General features: G+C 42.9%; 1 protein-coding gene across 1 annotated transcript in view; it reads left to right on the top strand.

Annotated features, from left to right (window-relative positions):
- The first annotated feature begins 3,274 nt into the window (after positions 1–3,274).
- The window catches only part of LOC121293962 (glucagon-like peptide 2 receptor), a 69,888-nt gene continuing 54,442 nt past the window's right edge, over positions 3,275–18,720 (top strand). Inside the window, exons 1-4 of the mRNA XM_041217451.1 lie at positions 3,275–3,418; positions 3,539–3,739; positions 6,139–6,232; positions 17,599–17,703. Of these exons, the coding sequence (XP_041073385.1) occupies positions 3,275–3,418; positions 3,539–3,739; positions 6,139–6,232; positions 17,599–17,703 (544 nt within the window). The remainder of the gene's footprint in view (positions 3,419–3,538; positions 3,740–6,138; positions 6,233–17,598; positions 17,704–18,720) is intronic.

Here is an 18,720-nt window from a genome sequence, read left to right as displayed (position 1 = left end):
CTATGGATGTTTGACTCAAGTCTGGCTTATGGCAGCACGCATACTCTCTGTGATAAGGCTGCTGTCATGGAGATGCAGTGGAGGCCCTAATAGTCGCTCGATTGCAGGAGGATGATGAAGACGACATGCAGTGAGGGCACTCCATAAATCTTCAAGTAGCCTCTGAGAATATCTGGCTCCTGTCTGGCCAAGAGTAGCTCACTTGCGTTCCGTGATCAGGGCCATATCATAGAGAGGCAGCCAAGAAACTTTAGAAGCATCTGATGCTTTGTCTGCCTTCAGCACCTGAGCCCGTCAGGAGCTGGAGCACAGCATCAGTGATCACAGATGCTGAAGAGATGGGGTCCAGCCCCACCTTAAAGGTGCTGAGAGCATATCGAGAGAATGAGAGAACTCTGTGGTGCCTGCCCACTACATTCTGGCATGAATGACAAGTACAGGCATTAGTAATGTTGCCAGGGAGTGTGAGGTGGGTCCATCGCTTTGGTCTGAAGGCTGCACAGAACTTAGAGAAGAGGCCCTGGACTGAGACACCTGCCCTTATCTTGTGCAGAAAGGTTTCACATCTGAATGATAAGAACACTGCTCATCAAAACAAGGAGCCATAGGCAGGGAGACATTCTATAGAGTTTATTGACAATAGTGAACAGTATGTACAGTGACTAACACCCGTGCACAGGCTGTGCAACTAATTCTCCTTAACTGGACATCACTGCAGCGATGGAGGCGGCCTACTGACTATGGCGCTCTGTCTGTGATGTCTTTGATGGGTGTCCTCTGGAGGGCCGAGATTTGGAGAGCCCCAGACTGCTTTCGAGGTCCTGCTGAGTGGCAGTGGCACCCTCCTCAGCCTGTGAAGCTGGAGCTGCTGAAGTGACAGGAAGAGGGATTCAAATGGGCCGGTCACTCCCAGAGTCACCTGGGTGGATGGGCCTGGAGTGTGCACCTGCTGAACCTCCTCCCTGTGGGTGCCTGCAGGCCCCTGGCTGACACCTTGAGGGGAAGAGGTGGCTGGAGTGAGGCTGACCTGCACAGCACCCCTCTCACATACACACTGTTGCAGGCCAACTATGATGTCAGCGATGGAGTATAGCCCATGCAGCAGAGCAGAAGCGAGGTCTTGCACCAAGGTCTCCATGCTGGCCGTCATCATACTAGTGTTGATCTTGATGCATTGGCATGCTGGCACTATCACTTCAGTCTGAAGGCAGACAGACTCCTCCATCGTGCCTTGCAATCTGAGGAGTGCAGCGGACATCCCTTCCTGATGTTCCCGAGTTTGCCTTTGCATCTGCAGCAACTGTGACATGACCGAATCCAGAGGCTCATCATCTGACTCGGACTCAGCAATGTTCTGGCCTCCAGCAGTCCTCCAAAAGCCGGACACCTGGGAAGTCCCTGTCTCCACCTGCTGTGGATCAGACAGTGCAATGTGCTCACCAGATTGTGATCCCAGGGCTACTCTAAAGCTAGGTCCCACCGCAGTGTTTGTCTCTGTGTTGGTGGAGGGTGTGGGTGAGCGCTGTGACAGAACTTCAGGGAGGGTGCCTCCAGATTCCACTTCAGAGGTCTCTTCGGGGCTTGACTGGAGGTCCTCAGTCATGGACTCTCTTGGCTGTCTTCCAGTTGTGCCTGTGGAAGCAAGGGGAGATAATTAGTGCATGGCAATGGCCTGTGAAACAGGACACATTACTCACAGCATGGTGGTCTGATGGATGTTGCACTGCTGGATCCTCACTTGATAGAGCACCGCTGACCTCACCCTCAGCCCACGAACAGTCCAGATTCTCACTGGCCAGCTAGATGGCTCAGTTTTCAAAGTCTGTGAGGACCTTGATTTCGAGCATTCCACCACCGGTCTGCGACCCCTCTTGTTGTGTGCCAGCTTGTCCTGCATGGATAGAGATGGAGATGGATGCCTGCTTGCCCAGATGACAGATGTGCCTGGCCTGTGTGGGTGATGAATGGTCCCATGGACAGGCTGAGGTCAATGAAGATGTGTGTGAGAGAGTGAATGGTGATGTCCCTTGAACTGGCAGTGAGTGAGGGCCCTGTGGATGTGTGATGGGTTTGTGAGTGTGTGAGTTGAGAGTGATGAGAAGAGTAACTTACCCTGGCTGAACAGAGATCATTCATCCTCTTGCCGCACTGGGTGGCTGTCCTCTTCTGAAGGGTGTTGGTGCTGACCATCGCTGCCACTGCCTCCCAAACAGGATTGGTCACTTTGCTGCCGATCCTGCGGCCAGAGCGGGGGTAATGGGCATCCCGGCGGGTCTCCACGGCATCCAGCAGTCACTCGAGGGACCCGTCATTAAACCAGTCGGGGGTGGGGCGGGGAGGGGGGTGCTGCCGTCTTTTTGCCTTTGCTGGCAATGTCTCTCGGTCAGCAGTGGTGAGCTGGTGGCGATGAGCGCTGTGCTGGTGGCTGCCTTTTAAACATGGCGGCTGGCGTGATGCAATGGCAGGGTGATGACCGGAGGGTGAATGACAGACCGCTCACCATGGAAACGGTGTGTTTCCCGAGAATGCATAAATAATGAGGTGAGTTTGGGATGATACGATGTGAAAAGCTGCCAACGTGGCCGGCCCACTATCGCATTTAGAGCAAATCTGTGAAAATTCCACCCTTAAAGCCTGAACCTATCAGGGATAGAATGGTTGCAGGAGTAGCGGGTGATGCACTCTCAGACATGCTGCAAGCAAAAGGAGATCTGACTCTCGAGAAAGCTATCCAGATTGTTCGGCAGTCTGAACTCCATGTGCAGCCCAGGTCCATTTCCTTTATACCATGGTTAGATACAAAGGAAACCCACAGTCCCGTTAGTTAAATAGTACAGAAACAGGGACACTCCAGGCCAAGGGAACATATACCCTAACCGACCAACAGAGCGACCATGCCAGCACTGTGGGGCAAAGCGCCCCCACAGACGTGCTCAAGGTCCTGCAATTTCAGCCCAATGCTTTCAATGTAACATAATTGGACACCTTGGCAAACTGTGCAGGACCAAAACATCTAAACACACAGAAGACCCAAAGGTGATTTATGAGGTCAAGATTGTACAGCAAGTCGACACACAGCCAGACTTCTTGGGTGAGGTCAAAGATCCTGGATTTTCATATTGGAATGCGGGCATTTCAGTTAATGGCCATTTCATAAACTTTAAATTGGACATGGGAGCCAGTGTTACAGTTCTATCTGACCGAGAGACCCCTGGCTTTGAACTAGAGACACACCACTCTACGGGCCCGGAGGAATCGACTTCTGGTCATAGGCATGATTCTGGAACCACTAATGTATGTCAGCAAACAAATCTTCGAGCTGATGTACGTCATCCAGTCTTTTTCTCTCTTGAGCAGAGATGTCTGTGTAGCTCTGAATCTCCTCAAAATGGCAGAAGATGCCAAGACAACCACTGTCGTAAATGATGCAGAACTGCAAGTTCCTGGGAGTGTGAACCAGAAAGAGTATCCTGACTAGGACTTCAGCTCTGGACTGTCTGCTCTCTTTCCAGAGCAGGTTTGTTCATTTTCATTACAGGTACTAGAAAGCCCTCATTGGTCAGACCAGCCAACCACTCAGATGGTTACCATGATGCTTCCAGTGGAGCATAGACAAGGGAGCAACCAACAAGCGGAAGAGCCTCAACCTCCGGCTCCGATAACTGTTGATGATGTCAACACTGTGACCACAGAGCAAATGCTGCAAGTCCCAACCAGCATGACAGTGCCACAGAACCAAGTAGCAGCCCCATTACTGACAGCACCACACAGCCAAACATAATGGTGAGCTTACTAAAAAAAAAACACATCCTCATAACGGATGGCCACTTCCATCACAGAGGACGTCACGATGACTCACACAATGAAGGAAGAGGAGGAAAAAAACAACATGGAGAAGAGCAAAATGTTCATCCAACCTGCAAGAAATGGGATGGAACAACAATCACCTATCACCACAACAACAGAATCGACAAAGAGCTGTTCAATACAAAGGAACTGAGAAAGAGGATATAAGATACCCAGATGCCAGGACAACCTCCAAATCAACAGAATTTACCTGCAACTTACAACTCCTCCGACAGTAGAGTGAATGAGATATGGGGAAGAATTCTCCCCCCACTGGGGGGAAGTTCAGGAGCAGGCGTGTGCAGGCACACCTCTGATCAGCGCCCCCAATTGGGGGCGTGCCGCCACTTTACGTGGGCGGGCCAATTAAGGCCCACCCATCATGACATCCACCAGGAAGCGCTATGCGCTCCGTGTGCAGGCGCTGGGAGGGAAATTCCCTCAGCCGGGAGTGTGCATGCGCATGAATGAGCACACTCATCTCCCTGAGGCTAAGTGCTGCTTCAGGTTGATCAGCGCCAAATTCAAAAATGGTCAATGCACAAAATTAAAATTTCCCTGACATGTCCCCTCATTTGACACGGTCACATGAGGAGACATATCTATCACTGTCGTTCAAACTTTTATTAAATTTTTAAAAACCTACATGAAACCTCATCCCACCCATGGATGAGGTTTCCTGCTTTTTCTGAAGCCCGCCAGGGCTCCCGGCCTGTCCACCAATCTCAAGGTTAGGCGGGCAGGTCCTTTAACGAGTTCAATTAGTTTTTAAACGGCCTCAGTTGGCTGTTGACAGGTCGGCAAGTGCACAGCTGATTTGGCTGCGCCCCCACCAACCTGAAAATTGAAATGACACGGGGTGACATCGGGAGTTCCGCCCGACTTCATCCCGCTTCATTTTACGTGTCGGTGAGTGCCTGCTCACCGACCTCAATATCCTGGCCGCGGAAGAGTTATTAGGCCTCCAGGCCGCCTTAATTTATGAACTCAGGGACCTGAAAGGGGGGGGAGATAGGGTAGTAATAACAAAGTAAATACATGGGGTAAACTAGAATAAATTGAAATACATTGGGTAAAAACTTAGGGGGCTGTGTTGTATAAGGGTCTGGTGCATATTGGTTAAAGTTAGACTGAGTCCAGTACCGCCCACACAGTGATGGAAGAGAACACGTTGCCCACACCTAGGGGTCAGTCTAGTGTTGGACAGAGCCATGTGCACAAGCAAGCATGGAGTCAGCTCCTTGCTTGAAACTTTTACTGTAAATATGTACATAGTTCTTGTAGTTAATAAATACATGCAGTTAACCTACTTAAGACTACGATGATTTCATAAAGACCTCCCAAATGGTATCCAACATCCGACAGCAGAATAACAATCCCAAACACACTAATAAGTTCCTGAATTTCCAATAAAAACAGAATTCAATCACTTAAACCCAATGAAGCCTAATTAGAGAGGAAAGCAGCTCTTTCAGCTTTTTTGCATATTAAAAGTAAGAATTTCCACCTACCTGAAGAAACAAACAGAATCATAGAATGTTAACAACAAAATATGAGGAATGTTTCTGGGACCCCATGTTTTAAAAATGAAATTTGAGATATTAATCTAGTGGTGCTGGTTATGATTTGCAATTAAATATTGAAATAAACAGAGCAGTTAAGGAAGGTGAGATGTCTCAACGTTCTGAAATGAGAATCATTTGTGTGCATGTAATAATTTGTTTTGATTCTGGACTTGTATAAGCCATCAATGCTGATTTACTTTTGAAGTGACTGAATCATCTAAAAGTTTATCCTTAACAATTGTTGGGAGGTGTTATTTAAAAGAAAACAGTTCAAAGTATAGTTTAGTGGGGCCACATTTATTTCATTCTGGGGTGATCTAGTAACCTGAGAAACTAAAATGATATTGCTTGCTAGATAATAAATTGTTAAAATTAACTGGCTTTAATTTTGTGAAGCTGATTGTTCAATCAGGACCTTGAGACTGAAGTTTTCACAAATTTTATTTTTATCCTGCATCATTCTCTTAATGTAGCTGATACATTTTTTTGAGAAACTTAGATAATTGCCAAAGATATAATGCATGACACTACAAGGGTTGAAGACTAGAAGAAGAGATAAATCAGGAATGATGTTTAGGTATTCACTTCAGCTGGAATTGACTACATTCTTTTCACACAAATCAACCTTACAGCAGTAATCTTCTCCTTTAGTAATTCACAAAGAATTTGGTTGTTTAACTTTCCTTACAGGGGCTTGTTTACATGTTCCATCCTGTTTATTCTGCAGGTCAGTGGCTCGATGCTGGAAGACACGGTCAGTAACTGGTCCTTGTATAAAGATCAGTGTTTGCAAAACCTAACCAAGGCCAGTAATAAAACTGGTGAGCAACCTAACTTGATATTAAGATTTATTTATAGGAAAGTTATTCTGTTTAAACATTTTAACCTTTAGCCTTACTGGGAGAAGCCTCTTTTAGGGGGAATGCCTTTCTGGGCACCAGGTCACAAATCTGTGCAAATTCTTAAAGCATCATATGTTTTATTTTATGTTACGTCCTCCACTATCTCCACAGTTTTAGTTTTAGGCTTCCCTAAAACCACCCATTGACAAGAAGGCAAAAAGTTCGAGCAAAGAAGAGGAGACAGTGCTCACAATACACCCCACGCCCACCCCCGCCCCTGCCCCCAATACTCAATTTATGAGCTTAGAAGAAGTTTGCACAGGTAACCAAGTATTTGCAAATTAAACTGGTAGACTTCCATCTTGGGTCAATATCTCAACTTGAACTACCTTTATAGATTAAGTTTCAGAAGTTCACTGTAGGAGTTAGATGGAATCACTGGATGACTATCCTTATAGTCCAGGGTTCTTGGCTCTTTCCCTGAGTCTGACAAAGTTCCAATAGCATTTAGTCAGAAACTGCAGTGAGCTTTGCTTAGTTTGACACATTCTTACTTTACTTTGTCTCAAACATTGGAACAAAACATTAGAGTCCAACGTGACTCATTCCTAAAGGCTCAAAATTGCTATTGGTGATAAAATCAGGCGAATGATTAACATTCATCTGATATTTTATTTGCTAATTGAGTAATTTTAAGTGGTTAATATCTTAGTTAAAATAACAAGAAGAAGACCATCATACCAGCATTTTATGCACTCATCTGTGATTAGATATTGTGATTTCAAGCCTATTCACCTAGCATACCTCAGCAAAATGTAACTAGGCAACGTTGTGGTGCTTTATCTCAGAAACGAACACCCCAAGATCTGTCCTGTCCCATATACTTGTGGAAAAGTCTATTGTTTTCATTATGCCACGTTCCTCATTTATAAGAGGAAACCTTGGCTATCCTAATAGTTTAATTGTTAAATGCTTTGCCTAGAGTGGAACAAAATATAGCAATCCCACGTCTGATTCATACTGAGTTCACTGCTCTGAAGTGAGAGGCAGCCGGGGCTTCACAATTGATTGGAACAACCATGGGCTGGGAAAGGGGAGAAAATAAAATTGAAGGTTCCTGCTCCTGATCGCCATCCAGTGTTTCCAATTCAGATGTCAAGTACGGGAAGGGCAGAAGCCATTTTAGCCATGGTGCCTCTCATGGGCAATTGGCCTAGCAACAATCCAAAATAGCCCACATTGATCTCCCACACGTGTACGGTAAGATGCAAGATGGTGGATGGAGTCAATGAAGCTTCACAATTTAACAATATTAAGAGACTAGAGGAATGAATTGAAATAGAAGGTTAAACCAGCAGTTAAACCAGGAGATGGACAGGAGGTCCAAAATAGCATTTCTTCCATTCATGATTTATTTCAGACTGAAAGAACTCTATTGCTGGTTTAAAGGGCTAAATTTTCAACCCTACTCTCCCATTGAGTGGGTCTCAGCCACCAGGAATACATACATATTGTAAATTGGCGCACGTGGCACCCGCAATGAATTGAAATACTAAGAAAATCAGCTGCAAAGTACAGCTGAAAACTATACCCTGATGGATGAGGTGCCCCACTAGAAATGTGACATCAGAAAATGACCACATGTGTTTCAGTGTTGGGCTTTTATGGCTGTTTAATAGTAACAATAATATTGAAGTGGGCTGTTTTTAATATTGGGAAGATAAAGGCTGTGTGCTTTAAGTGGATCCTGATTGTTAATAACTATTCCAGATAAACACCCAAGGGCTGATGGTTTTATGGCATTCGTTTTTTTTCGCAATGCAAGACGTATTCATACTCAGGAATTTTGTGCAATAAAACTATACTTTGTATGGAGAGTTCTGTGTGACTTAGTCAAAGATTTAAAGTAGTTTTCCAGCGCATTTTAAACAAAAAATTCAATGTTTCAAATGCAGCCAACTGGATCAAACACAAGAACTGTAATTTGCATCAATCCAAGGAGATTGAAAACAAGATATTTTGATTCAGTTTTCATTTCACACAAGTCTGGCAAGGCTGGTATTTACTCCCTGTCCCCCAGTAAAAGTGTTCTCCAGTGATAATATTTTGCCATCCCAATGCCGGAGAATGGGAAACTGGCTTGTTGATAAGGCTCTGCCATGTTGCACTGCACTGCCTGCAGGCCTCCAGCCTGACTCAAACACATGGCTCCTCTGCTATCATCTTTGTGGGCTGGATTTTCCCCCTGTGGGGCGGGGGGGGGGTGGTGAAGTTGAAGGGCGGGCGCACATAGGTGCGCTTCCGATCGGCGCCCTCGATCGGAGGCACGGCGCCATTTTACATGGGCGGGCCAATGAAGGCCTACCCAGTGTGACACCCGGTGGGAAGCGCTATGCGCTCCCTGTACAGGCGGGGTGGGGGGGGGGAGGGTGGGTGTGGAATCCCAAAATCGAGAGTGCGCCCTTTTGCACATGTGCACGAAAAAGCGCACTCATCCCCCCAAGGAAATGTGCAGCCTCAGGGAGATGGGCTCAAAATGTACAAAACCTAAAAATAGAAAAGTAAAATTTCCCTAACATGTCCCCTCATGTGACAATGTGACACATGAGTTGGGACATGTCCACAATTTTCACATAAACCTTATTAAAATTTTTTAAAACCTTCATGAAACCTCATCCCGCCCCTGGATGAGGTTTCACGCTTTTTCCTGTTTGCACCGGGGCTCCTGGTCTGCCCGCTAACCCTAAGGTTGGACAGACAGATTCTTTAATTACATAATTGACTCTGTCAATGGCCTCAATTAGCCATTGACAAGTCGGCAGGCGCGCAGCTGATTTCACTGTGCCCCCCCCACCTTCCTGAAAATTTTAAAGGGGCACGGTGACGTCAGGAGCTCCCCCCAACATCACCGCGCATCACCACTGCTCACCGATGCGTAAAATCCTGCCTCATGTGTCTTAGCTTAGGTTGTCCTTGGTTAGGATAATAAGAAATGCTGGGGCAAGGCAATTGGCAAACTTTATCTTTTATTAAACATTGTTCTAACTATATACATGACAAGGTTTAGCACAAGGCTTCATACAAAACCATCCCTCAGTGCACTCTGTTGTCATGTGCTTACATCACTGATTATGTAAATTGTCTATTTACATATTTAACATTACACTACTTCTCTCCCCCCAAGTCTCCGACTCTATTCAACACATTATTTACATTATCCTACATCTCCCGAAGTGTCTGACTCTATTCAACACATTATTTACATTATCCTGCATCTCTCCAAGTCTCTGACTCTATTTGACACGTTATTTACATTACCCTAGATCTCCAACCCTGCTCAGGGAGTGTGTTTACACCTTCTGTTTTGGAAAGTGGCTTGGTTTCTCCCAGGTATATTCCCTCAGCAGTGTAGCTGACCTTGAAGCTCAACATGTTGGGAGAATTAATTGTGTTGTATGTTGGCACTTTGGTCGGTTACAATACCGCAGTATCATCTCAACGATGGACAGTCCAACTGAAAAACGAGGCATGGAGAAAAGTCAAATTAAAATGCCACAATTGCCAGTCAAAGCTGATGCTAATAGAGGAGGTTAATAAGTGTGTAATTTTCTTAGTGCTCCATTAGTTGCAATGCCTCCCAGCTTCAAGAGTGTGTTAAGAACATATGAAATAGGAACAGGAGTAGATCATTTGGCCCCTTGAGCCTACTCTGCCATTCAATAAGATCATGCCTGGTCTTCTTGTGTTTCGATTTCCACATTCCCATCTAACCCTGATAACCTTCCATTCCCTTGCCTAACAAGAATTTATCTACCCCTGCCTTAAAAATATTCAATGATCCTGCTTCCACCACCTTCTGGAGTAGAGAGGTCCAAAGTCACACAACCCTCTGAGAGAAAAAAATTCTCCTCATCTCTGTGTTATGAATAAACCCAGTCAAAAAAACAGGAAAGAATCAATTCTGATTTAAACACTAAGTGCACTAAAGGAAAATTATATTCCTTTAGAAAGCAACTGATGAGGAACAAAAGCAGGGATCATTTCCTTATCGGCCCTTGTTTTTGGGGAGGGGGGTGTGCAGAGATACACCAAACATGGAAGAGAAAGGTTGCTTTAAAATGGGATAGGTTGTAAATCTGGATGGAATTGCTTTCATTTTATTTTAAAATGGAAAATAAGTACTAAGAAAACCAGCTCAGCACTGAAGTGCAGCTACTGTTTTCTGACATTCCATGTATATTGCAACTCTAAGATTTATTTTGAACCAAAAGGCTGAATTAAGAAAAAGGAACAGCACATAATGAGGATATTATTGGTTGAAATTTTCCAGTCAGAGCTCAGCTCTGAATTGATGATTCACTTTTGTTTGAAATCACAGTTAAGCGGCCATGATCTGATCAGTGCCTTGAGCAACATCTTGAACATATTACATTTGGCAAATCTTCCACATTCATTGAGCATTTGACCTGCTATAATTTCATCGAAACCTATCCAGAAAATGTCCCTATCTAGTTTGCCACACAACTGCCTCAGCCCTCCTAGTGTAATTTGATAATGTCCATCCTTTGCAAAGGGTGAAATGATTTAATCGAGTTTCAAATTGGCTAAAGCTCTTAATAATCAGTTGAGATTACAAGAATTAGATAAATGATCGGCCAGGAAATGGCTCCTTGTTACTTTGTTACACTAGAACATAGAACCAAGTACAAATGTGTGGATTCCTAGAATTTTGTATGTACTCTGCGTCTTAGCAGAAGGTGCAATGGTTCCTTTATGTTCTACAGCCAATAAATAAGTTGCAATGTGATAACTTCCTAATTGTGGTCAGGTAATAACATTTTTTTGTAGCAACATAATTTATTTTACAGTCCCTCACAGGTAAAAGCCACAATCTCTCTATATGTTTCTTTGTATGTTTAGTTGGTGATGTGAAATACATGAGTTACATAATCACTTTAGTGGAAAACTCTATGGAGCCTTTTTAGGTGCCCATAACACCAAACATTGGCACATGTAAGGCATAGAGATCAGTGGAATTAGCAAGTTCTAACTGATTATTGTCCATTTTGGGCCACACTATATTCTCCCATTGGGCTTCCCATCTGAAGCTAGCAAGAGGTTTATGTGTGTTTTTAAAAGGGTGTCTAGCAGCCCCCTGATCCATTTTTTGTGTCTGCTGGTTGCCTAGAATACTTGATCTAAAGGGTTTCTAGGGATGAATCCTCAGCTGGATGGTCATTTAAACGGACTTGAATGTTACAGGTAGCATTTTGTATCCTTTGGTTAATTTATTTTTAACCTGTTGGCATGAATGTTGCCCTAGCTGTTTCTACCCATTTGTCTTGGATTTGCTGTCCAGTAAAGGATGGTGGGCAGACCAGCAATGTGGAAGGCACAATCGAAGAGCCCACAGCAATGTCAATCCAGAAACCCCACTAGGAGAGGCGAGTGTGGCTGGGGAAGAGGGAGACCAAGGGAGCACTTCAACATGGAGGTGCTCACAAAGTCTGCAGTGGTGAAAAAGATCACAAAGTACTGTGGGCGTCAACAGGAGGTTCTCTGGCAGAGGGTTGACCCTCCTGGCAGAGTATCTGCAGCTGCAGGAGGCATTGCAGCTCGCCAATGCTGTCAATTAATTCCGTCACTATGGCCCTCTGAGCTGCCAGTGATAGGAAGCCTCCTCAGCATTGTCGGACTCCCAACACCACGCATGTGAAGCCAGGAAAGTTGCAGCATTGGGGGAAAATGGCCTAACGGTTGGCAGGCAGGCGAAAAGGCCAAGCGGCTTGTACTTTTTTAAAGAAACCTCATCCATGAGCGGGATGAGGTTTCCTGAAGCCAACGATGATCCCCCTCCTGCCCCCGCCCGCACTCCGCTACCACTTGCATATTATGCCGGGTGGGTCCTTAGTTGGCCCGCCCGTGTAAAATGGCGGTGCAGAGCCGATCATGGGCGGCAATCAGGTTCCTGACCATCCCCGCCCGCTCTCACCAAGCCTGCCTGACACGGGTAAAATTCAGGCCTTAGCACCAGTCTTACACCTAGGCTGCAAGTTGAATATCTACCCCTTGGTTTTCTGTAAAATAGGAGTTCATAGTAGAATAATCATGCATCTGGATGGAATTCAGCTTAATGGCATTTTCTCATTTTGCAGTTTATGTTCTGAAATTAATTACACTAAAAAGGTTTGGATTAAAAAAAGGAACCTTTTGGGTTAAATCTTGAATTTTTGTCATTGATTTTATATGAACAATGAAATATTACAGAAATGGAAGATCTTTTATGATTTATTCTTATTTAAATGTCAAAATTGGTTGATTGATAACATATCTCCTCAATGCTTTGAGAAACATCTGGACCCTGGCTTATATTTTAGTTTTCTTGTTTACCTCAGCCAGAACAATCCAATAAATATATCAATAGATTGTTTTTTCAAGGGCTTATTTCTCCCCATGATAAAGTAATCCCTTATTTTAGAAAAAAAACCTAATCAAATATTTTGCAGAGAATAACCCTCCCTATCCACTCGAGGCACAAATCTGAAAATGTTTATTTTACATTAATCTACTGTTGGCTTCCAAAAATAAATGGATTAAATGTTTAATCATATGATGCCAGAACATTGTTATATTACACTCTTGATTTATAATAAATTGTTTTAAAATAATCTTGATTGTCTTTAAATTGACTAAGTGAGTAACTAGTGATATGAAGATTACAAGAGCACGCAACTAGAAAAAAATCATTCAGCCCATCTGATGTCACTTTTCATTGATTTCAATTCAAGATTCATCTTATTCCTATCTTGACATCAAACTGTAATCCTCTACACTTGTTGAACAAACAATCACTTCAGTTCCTTATTGAAAGCAGTATCGTTGTTTTAGATGAGTAAAATGGGGAGAAAATGTAATTGCAATTCAGCCAGTCAAGTTGAAAAGAAAACTAACTATCTTGTCAAGACTAAAATAGAAATACAGCATCAAAATGAGAAAAAGAGATCGGACTAAAATTAAAGTTGATTACAGGACTAAAACAATACAGGCCAGTATTCCATAGCTGTTGAAACATATACTGAAAATTGTAGCAGATGAATAAAGTCTCAGTTATCATTCAAAACCTAGTTCATTATTTCTAAACCTCTTTGTGTGAAATTATACAAAAGATTAGAGTAAAGGTATGTGAACATATGAACATACGAATTAGGAGCAGGAGTAGGCCACTCGGCCCCTCCAGCCTGCTCCATCATTCAATAAGATCATGGCTGATCTGAATGTGACCTCAACCCCAAATTCCTGTCTGCTCCCGATAACCTTTCACCCCTTGTTAATCAAGAATCTATCTAGCTCTGCCTTAAAGATATTCAAAGACTCTGCTTGCACCGTCTTTTCAGGAAGAGAGTTCCAAAGACTCACAACACTCTGAGAGAAAAAAAGCCTCCTCATCTCTGTCCTAAATGGGTGACACCTTATTTTTAAACAGTGACCCCTAGTTTTAGATTCTCCCACAAGAGGAAATCTTCTCTCCACATCCACCCTGCCAAGGCCCCTCAGGATATTAAAGGTTTCAATCAAGTCGCCTCTTACTCTACTAAACTCCAGTGGACACAAGCCTAACCTGCCCAGCCTTTCCTCATAGGACAACCCATCTATTCCTGGTATTAGTCTAATAAACTTTCTCTAAACTGCTTCTAATGCATTTACATCTTTCTTTAAATACGGAGACCAGTACTATACATAATACTCCAGATGTGGTCTCACCAATGCCCTGTGCAACTGAAGCATAACCTCCCTACTTTTGTATTCAATTCCCCTCACAATAAATGATAACGTTTTATTAGCTTTATTAATTACCTGCTGTACATGATTACTAACCTTTTGCAATTCATGCACGAGGAAACCCAGATCCATTTGAATCTCAGAGTTCTGCAATCTCTCACCATTTGGATAATAAGCTTTTTTATTCTTCCTGCCAAAATGAACAATTTCAAATTTGCCCACATTATACTCCATTTGTCAGATCTTTGCCCACTCACTTAACCTATCTATGTGACTTTGTTGCCTCCTTACATCTTCTTTACAATTTGCCATCCTACCTATCTTTGTGTCATCAGCAAATTTAGCCACCATTCCTTAGGTCCCTTCATCCAAGTCTTTTATACAAATGGTAAAAAGTTGAGGCCCCAGCACTGATCCGTGTGGCACACCACTCGTCACATTCTGCCAACCAGAAAAAGATCCATTTATGCCAACTCTCTGCTTCGTGTTAGCTAGCCAATCTTCTTTCCATTCTAATATGTTATCCCCTACACCATGAACTTTTATTTTCTGCAATAACCTTTGATGTGTCAGTCTATCAACTGCCTTCTGGAAATCTAAGTACAGGACATCCACTGGTTCCCCTTTATCCACAGCATATATGACTCCTTTGAAGAACTCCAATAAATTGGTTAAACATGAATTCCCTCTTACAAAACCATGTTGACTCTTCCTGATTGCCTTGAATTTATCTAAGTGCCCTGCTATTACATCTTTAATAATAACTTCTAAAATTTTCCCTATGTCATGATGTTAGGCTAACTGGCCTATAGTTTCCTGCTTTCTGTCTCCCTCTCTTTTTGAATATTTGCTATTTTCCAATCTGGCAGAAGCCTCTCCGAATCTAGGGAATTTTTGAAAATTAAAACCAATGCATCAACTATCTCACTAGCCATTTCTCTCAAGACCTTAGGGTGAAGTCCTTCTGGACCTGGGGATTTGTCAGCCCTCAGTCCCGACAATTTGCTCAATACCACTTCACTGGTGATTGTAATTTTCCTGAGTTCCTCCCTACCTTCCATTTCCTGATTTACAGCTATTTACAGAATGTTACTTGTGTCTTCTACAGTGAAGACCGAAGCAAAATGCTTGTTTAATTCAACCGCCATCTTCCTACATTTTATTATCAGTTCCCCAGACGCACTCTCTTTAGGACCAACGCTCACTTTGTTAACCCTTTTCTTATTTAAATATCTATAGAAACTCTTACTATCCATCTTTATGTTACTTGCTAGATTTCTCTCATACTCTAACTTTTCCCTCCTTATTAGCCTTTTTGTCATTCTTTGCTGATCTTTATATTCTTTCCAATCTTTTGACCTTCTATCTGTCTTTGCATAATTATATGTTTTTCCTTTAAGTTTGATACTCTTAACTTTTTTAGTTAACCACAGATGGTGGGCCCTCCCGTTGGAATTTTTCTTTCTCATTGAAGCGTATGTATTGTGTACTCTGAAATATCCCTTTAAATGTCTTCAACTGAACTCCTATTGACATATCCCTTAACCTCATTTGCCAGCTCACTTTAGCTAGCTCTGCTTTCAAGCTTTCATAATTGCCCTTATATAAGTGTAAAATACAACTTTGGACACACCTCAAAATGAATGTAAAATTCAATCATATTATGATCACTGCTACTTAGGAGTGCCTTCACTAGGAGCTTATCAATTAATCCTACCTCATTGCTCAATACCAGTTCTAGTATAGCCTGCCCTCTGGTTGGCTCGAGAAAGTTCTAAGAAACTATCCCAAAAACATTAACCCCTCATCTACGCTGCCTTTGCCCATCTGATTTTTCCAGTCTATAGGTAGATTAAAATCCCACATGATTATTGCTGCACCTTTCTGGAAAGTTCCCATTATCTCTTCTTTAATACTCTATCCTACTGCGTAGTTACAATTGGGAGACCTATACACCACTCCCACAAGTGACTTCTTGCCTTTATCATTCCTCATCTCCACCCAAACCACATCTACATCCTGGGCCAGAATTTTTAGCTCGGCAGGTGACCGTGTGCCTGACCTGACCGAGCATGAAATGACGCGTGTTGACGTTGGTTGAGCATGCCGATGTCAACATGTAGTCACGCGATAGTTCAGTTGGTGGTCGTGCGCCAGAGCTGGCAGCACGCCCGCCGACAATTAAAAGGCCTGTTAAGGCCATTAAGTAATCAGTTGTCCTGAATTTTTCACTGCCTGTTCAACCAAGTGGCCTTTGCATTTTTTGGAAATCTCATCCATGGGCGGGATGTGGTTTCCAAAAGCAAATACCAATGAAATAAAAACTTTAATTTTTAATTCGAAACGTGTCCTTGCTCATGTCACATGAGGGGACATGTTTTATTAAATTTTTCTGATGTTTAATAATGTTTTCAATATTTTCTTTATCTCCCACTGAGGCAGCTCTGTGCCTCGGGGAGATTACTCAGTGTTCTTTCGCACGCACGTGATAAGTATGTGCTAGGCCCGCTCGCACTCCACCTGCACAGGCAACGCTCAGCGCTGCAGCTCACATATCATGCTGTGTAAAGTCATGGTCCGCTGTGGATCACGGGCGGAGGTCAGCTTCCCGACTGCCCCAGACCACCCCCGCCAATCCCACACGCCAAGGGCAAAATTCTGCCCCTGGTTTCCTGAACTTGGGTTATCCCTTTCTAATGTGCTAATGCCATAATTATTTAACGTTGGCAAGCAAAAGTGAAATTATCGACTAAATTTTTCTCCCAGCTTAAAACTTAAATTAAACTTAAATTGGAGAACAAAAGGATACACAATAAATATGACAAGATTTCATCTGAACTCTTACAAATTAAACAATACTAAATCTCAAGGTCTAAAGCACTAAAAATAAAAATATTTTCATATAAGTCAAACTAGTAGATAGTCAATACAATGAGTTAACAAATCCAACGCTTAACTAATTGTGCCTTATGTTCTATTTTCATTGAACTGTCCTTCATTCATAGTCATGCTGAATGGTTCTTTTATAATTTGAACCTAAGCAATGTATCGACACCCATCTGACCAATAAACTGTTAAGGACATTGAGAATGAACCATCAGTATGAAAGCTCTTCCAATCCCCAGAATTAATATCCTGTACCTAATAAACAGAAGCATCAATTTAGCATTGAATAGTGTGGTGCAGTGTCTTACAGGAAATGCAGAGTAAAACTTTCATGACCATGTCCTCCACAGTGCCCCCAAATGTACCTTAACTTCACCGCAGAACCTCAAACCTAATATTCCATTTCATACAATAGCCATTCTCATGGGCTTTTTTGCAGCCTAATAGTGGTTTATACTGTGGATTCACCTTTGCTAGAGTTTGATTGAGACTATCATAATTCATCTGACTTGAAGTCCAAAATGAATGATCAACCTGGAGAAGTCTTACAAAATTAAGTCTCAGATCTTGAAGCTTATCAGACATAAGACTCTATTTTCTATTTTTCTTATAAATTATACCTTTAGAAATAGCTAGTTTGCAACAGTTTGAATAATTAAGTTACATTTGTTTCCAAATAGGAATATTTTGTAATGAAAGTTTTGACCAATTTGCCTGCTGGCCAGAATCATACCCAGGAAATGTGTCAGAACCCTGCCCTTGGTACCTCCCTTGGATTAAATCAGGTAATCTTCAAGCAAATTTCGCTTTATTTCTCAGAGTATTTTAATCTTGCATCTACATCTAAGGAAAAAAGTATCCCTGAATGTTATTTTCCTTTGGTTCCCATTGAGCTCTGTGCCAATTGTGGGCGATGCATCTTGAAGCAACAAAATGCATGACAATGTCACACAGACAGGAAACACAAAGCAACCTGCTGATGACTATAAAAACAAAAAACTGCGGATGCTGGAAATCCAAAACAAAAACAGAATTACCTGGAATAACTCAGCAGGTCTGGCAGCATCAGTGGAGAAGAAAAGAGTTGATGTTTCGAGTCCTGTTGAAGGGTCATGAGGACTCGAAACGTCAACTCTTTTCTTCTCCGCCGATGCTGCCAGACCTGCTGAGTTTTTCCAGGTAATTCTGTAACCTGTTGATGACTGTCCATCTGATTTCCTCCCCACTGAGTATGAGAATCCTGACCTGCCTTGATGCTAACCCTGAGAAATGCTGCTCAGAATTCAGTAGAGCAACATCAAGCCCATCTAACACCCCCCCCACCGCCCACACACCCCTATACACCCCCACCATGACACCATGTACGGATACACCGACACGCTGCATCATGAGTCTGTTTTATTTTACAATACATTAGAGTGTTAAAACGTCAGTATATTTTTCTAAAATGATTATGTTATGCTGTCAATGTAATATACAGTTTATACCCAATCCTCTTCAGGAGTGCTCTTAAATTCTGAATCAGTGATTGGTAGCCTGTATTAAATTGGCTTCTTGCAGAATTTATTACAAGAAAAGGCAGCTTTCAAAATAGCCTGTGCATGTTGGTGTAAAATGCACTCACACAGCACATACAATTACAAGAAATAAAACAGCCATGGACCTCTGCGTCAATCCAATACCAAATTAATTTTTTTTAATCCCATGTGCCAGCTGGGACCATAAGCTTCCCACACACACTTCCCACCTTTCCATGGAACACTCAGGCCATCCAAGAACATGGAGTAACCATACTTTCGAGT

The sequence above is a fragment of the Carcharodon carcharias genome, chromosome 22, assembly GCF_017639515.1.
Source record: "Carcharodon carcharias isolate sCarCar2 chromosome 22, sCarCar2.pri, whole genome shotgun sequence".
Classification (NCBI taxonomy): domain Eukaryota; kingdom Metazoa; phylum Chordata; class Chondrichthyes; order Lamniformes; family Lamnidae; genus Carcharodon; species Carcharodon carcharias.
Note: the sequence above shows the minus strand (reverse complement) of the source record. Positions and strands in the feature narration are given on the sequence as shown.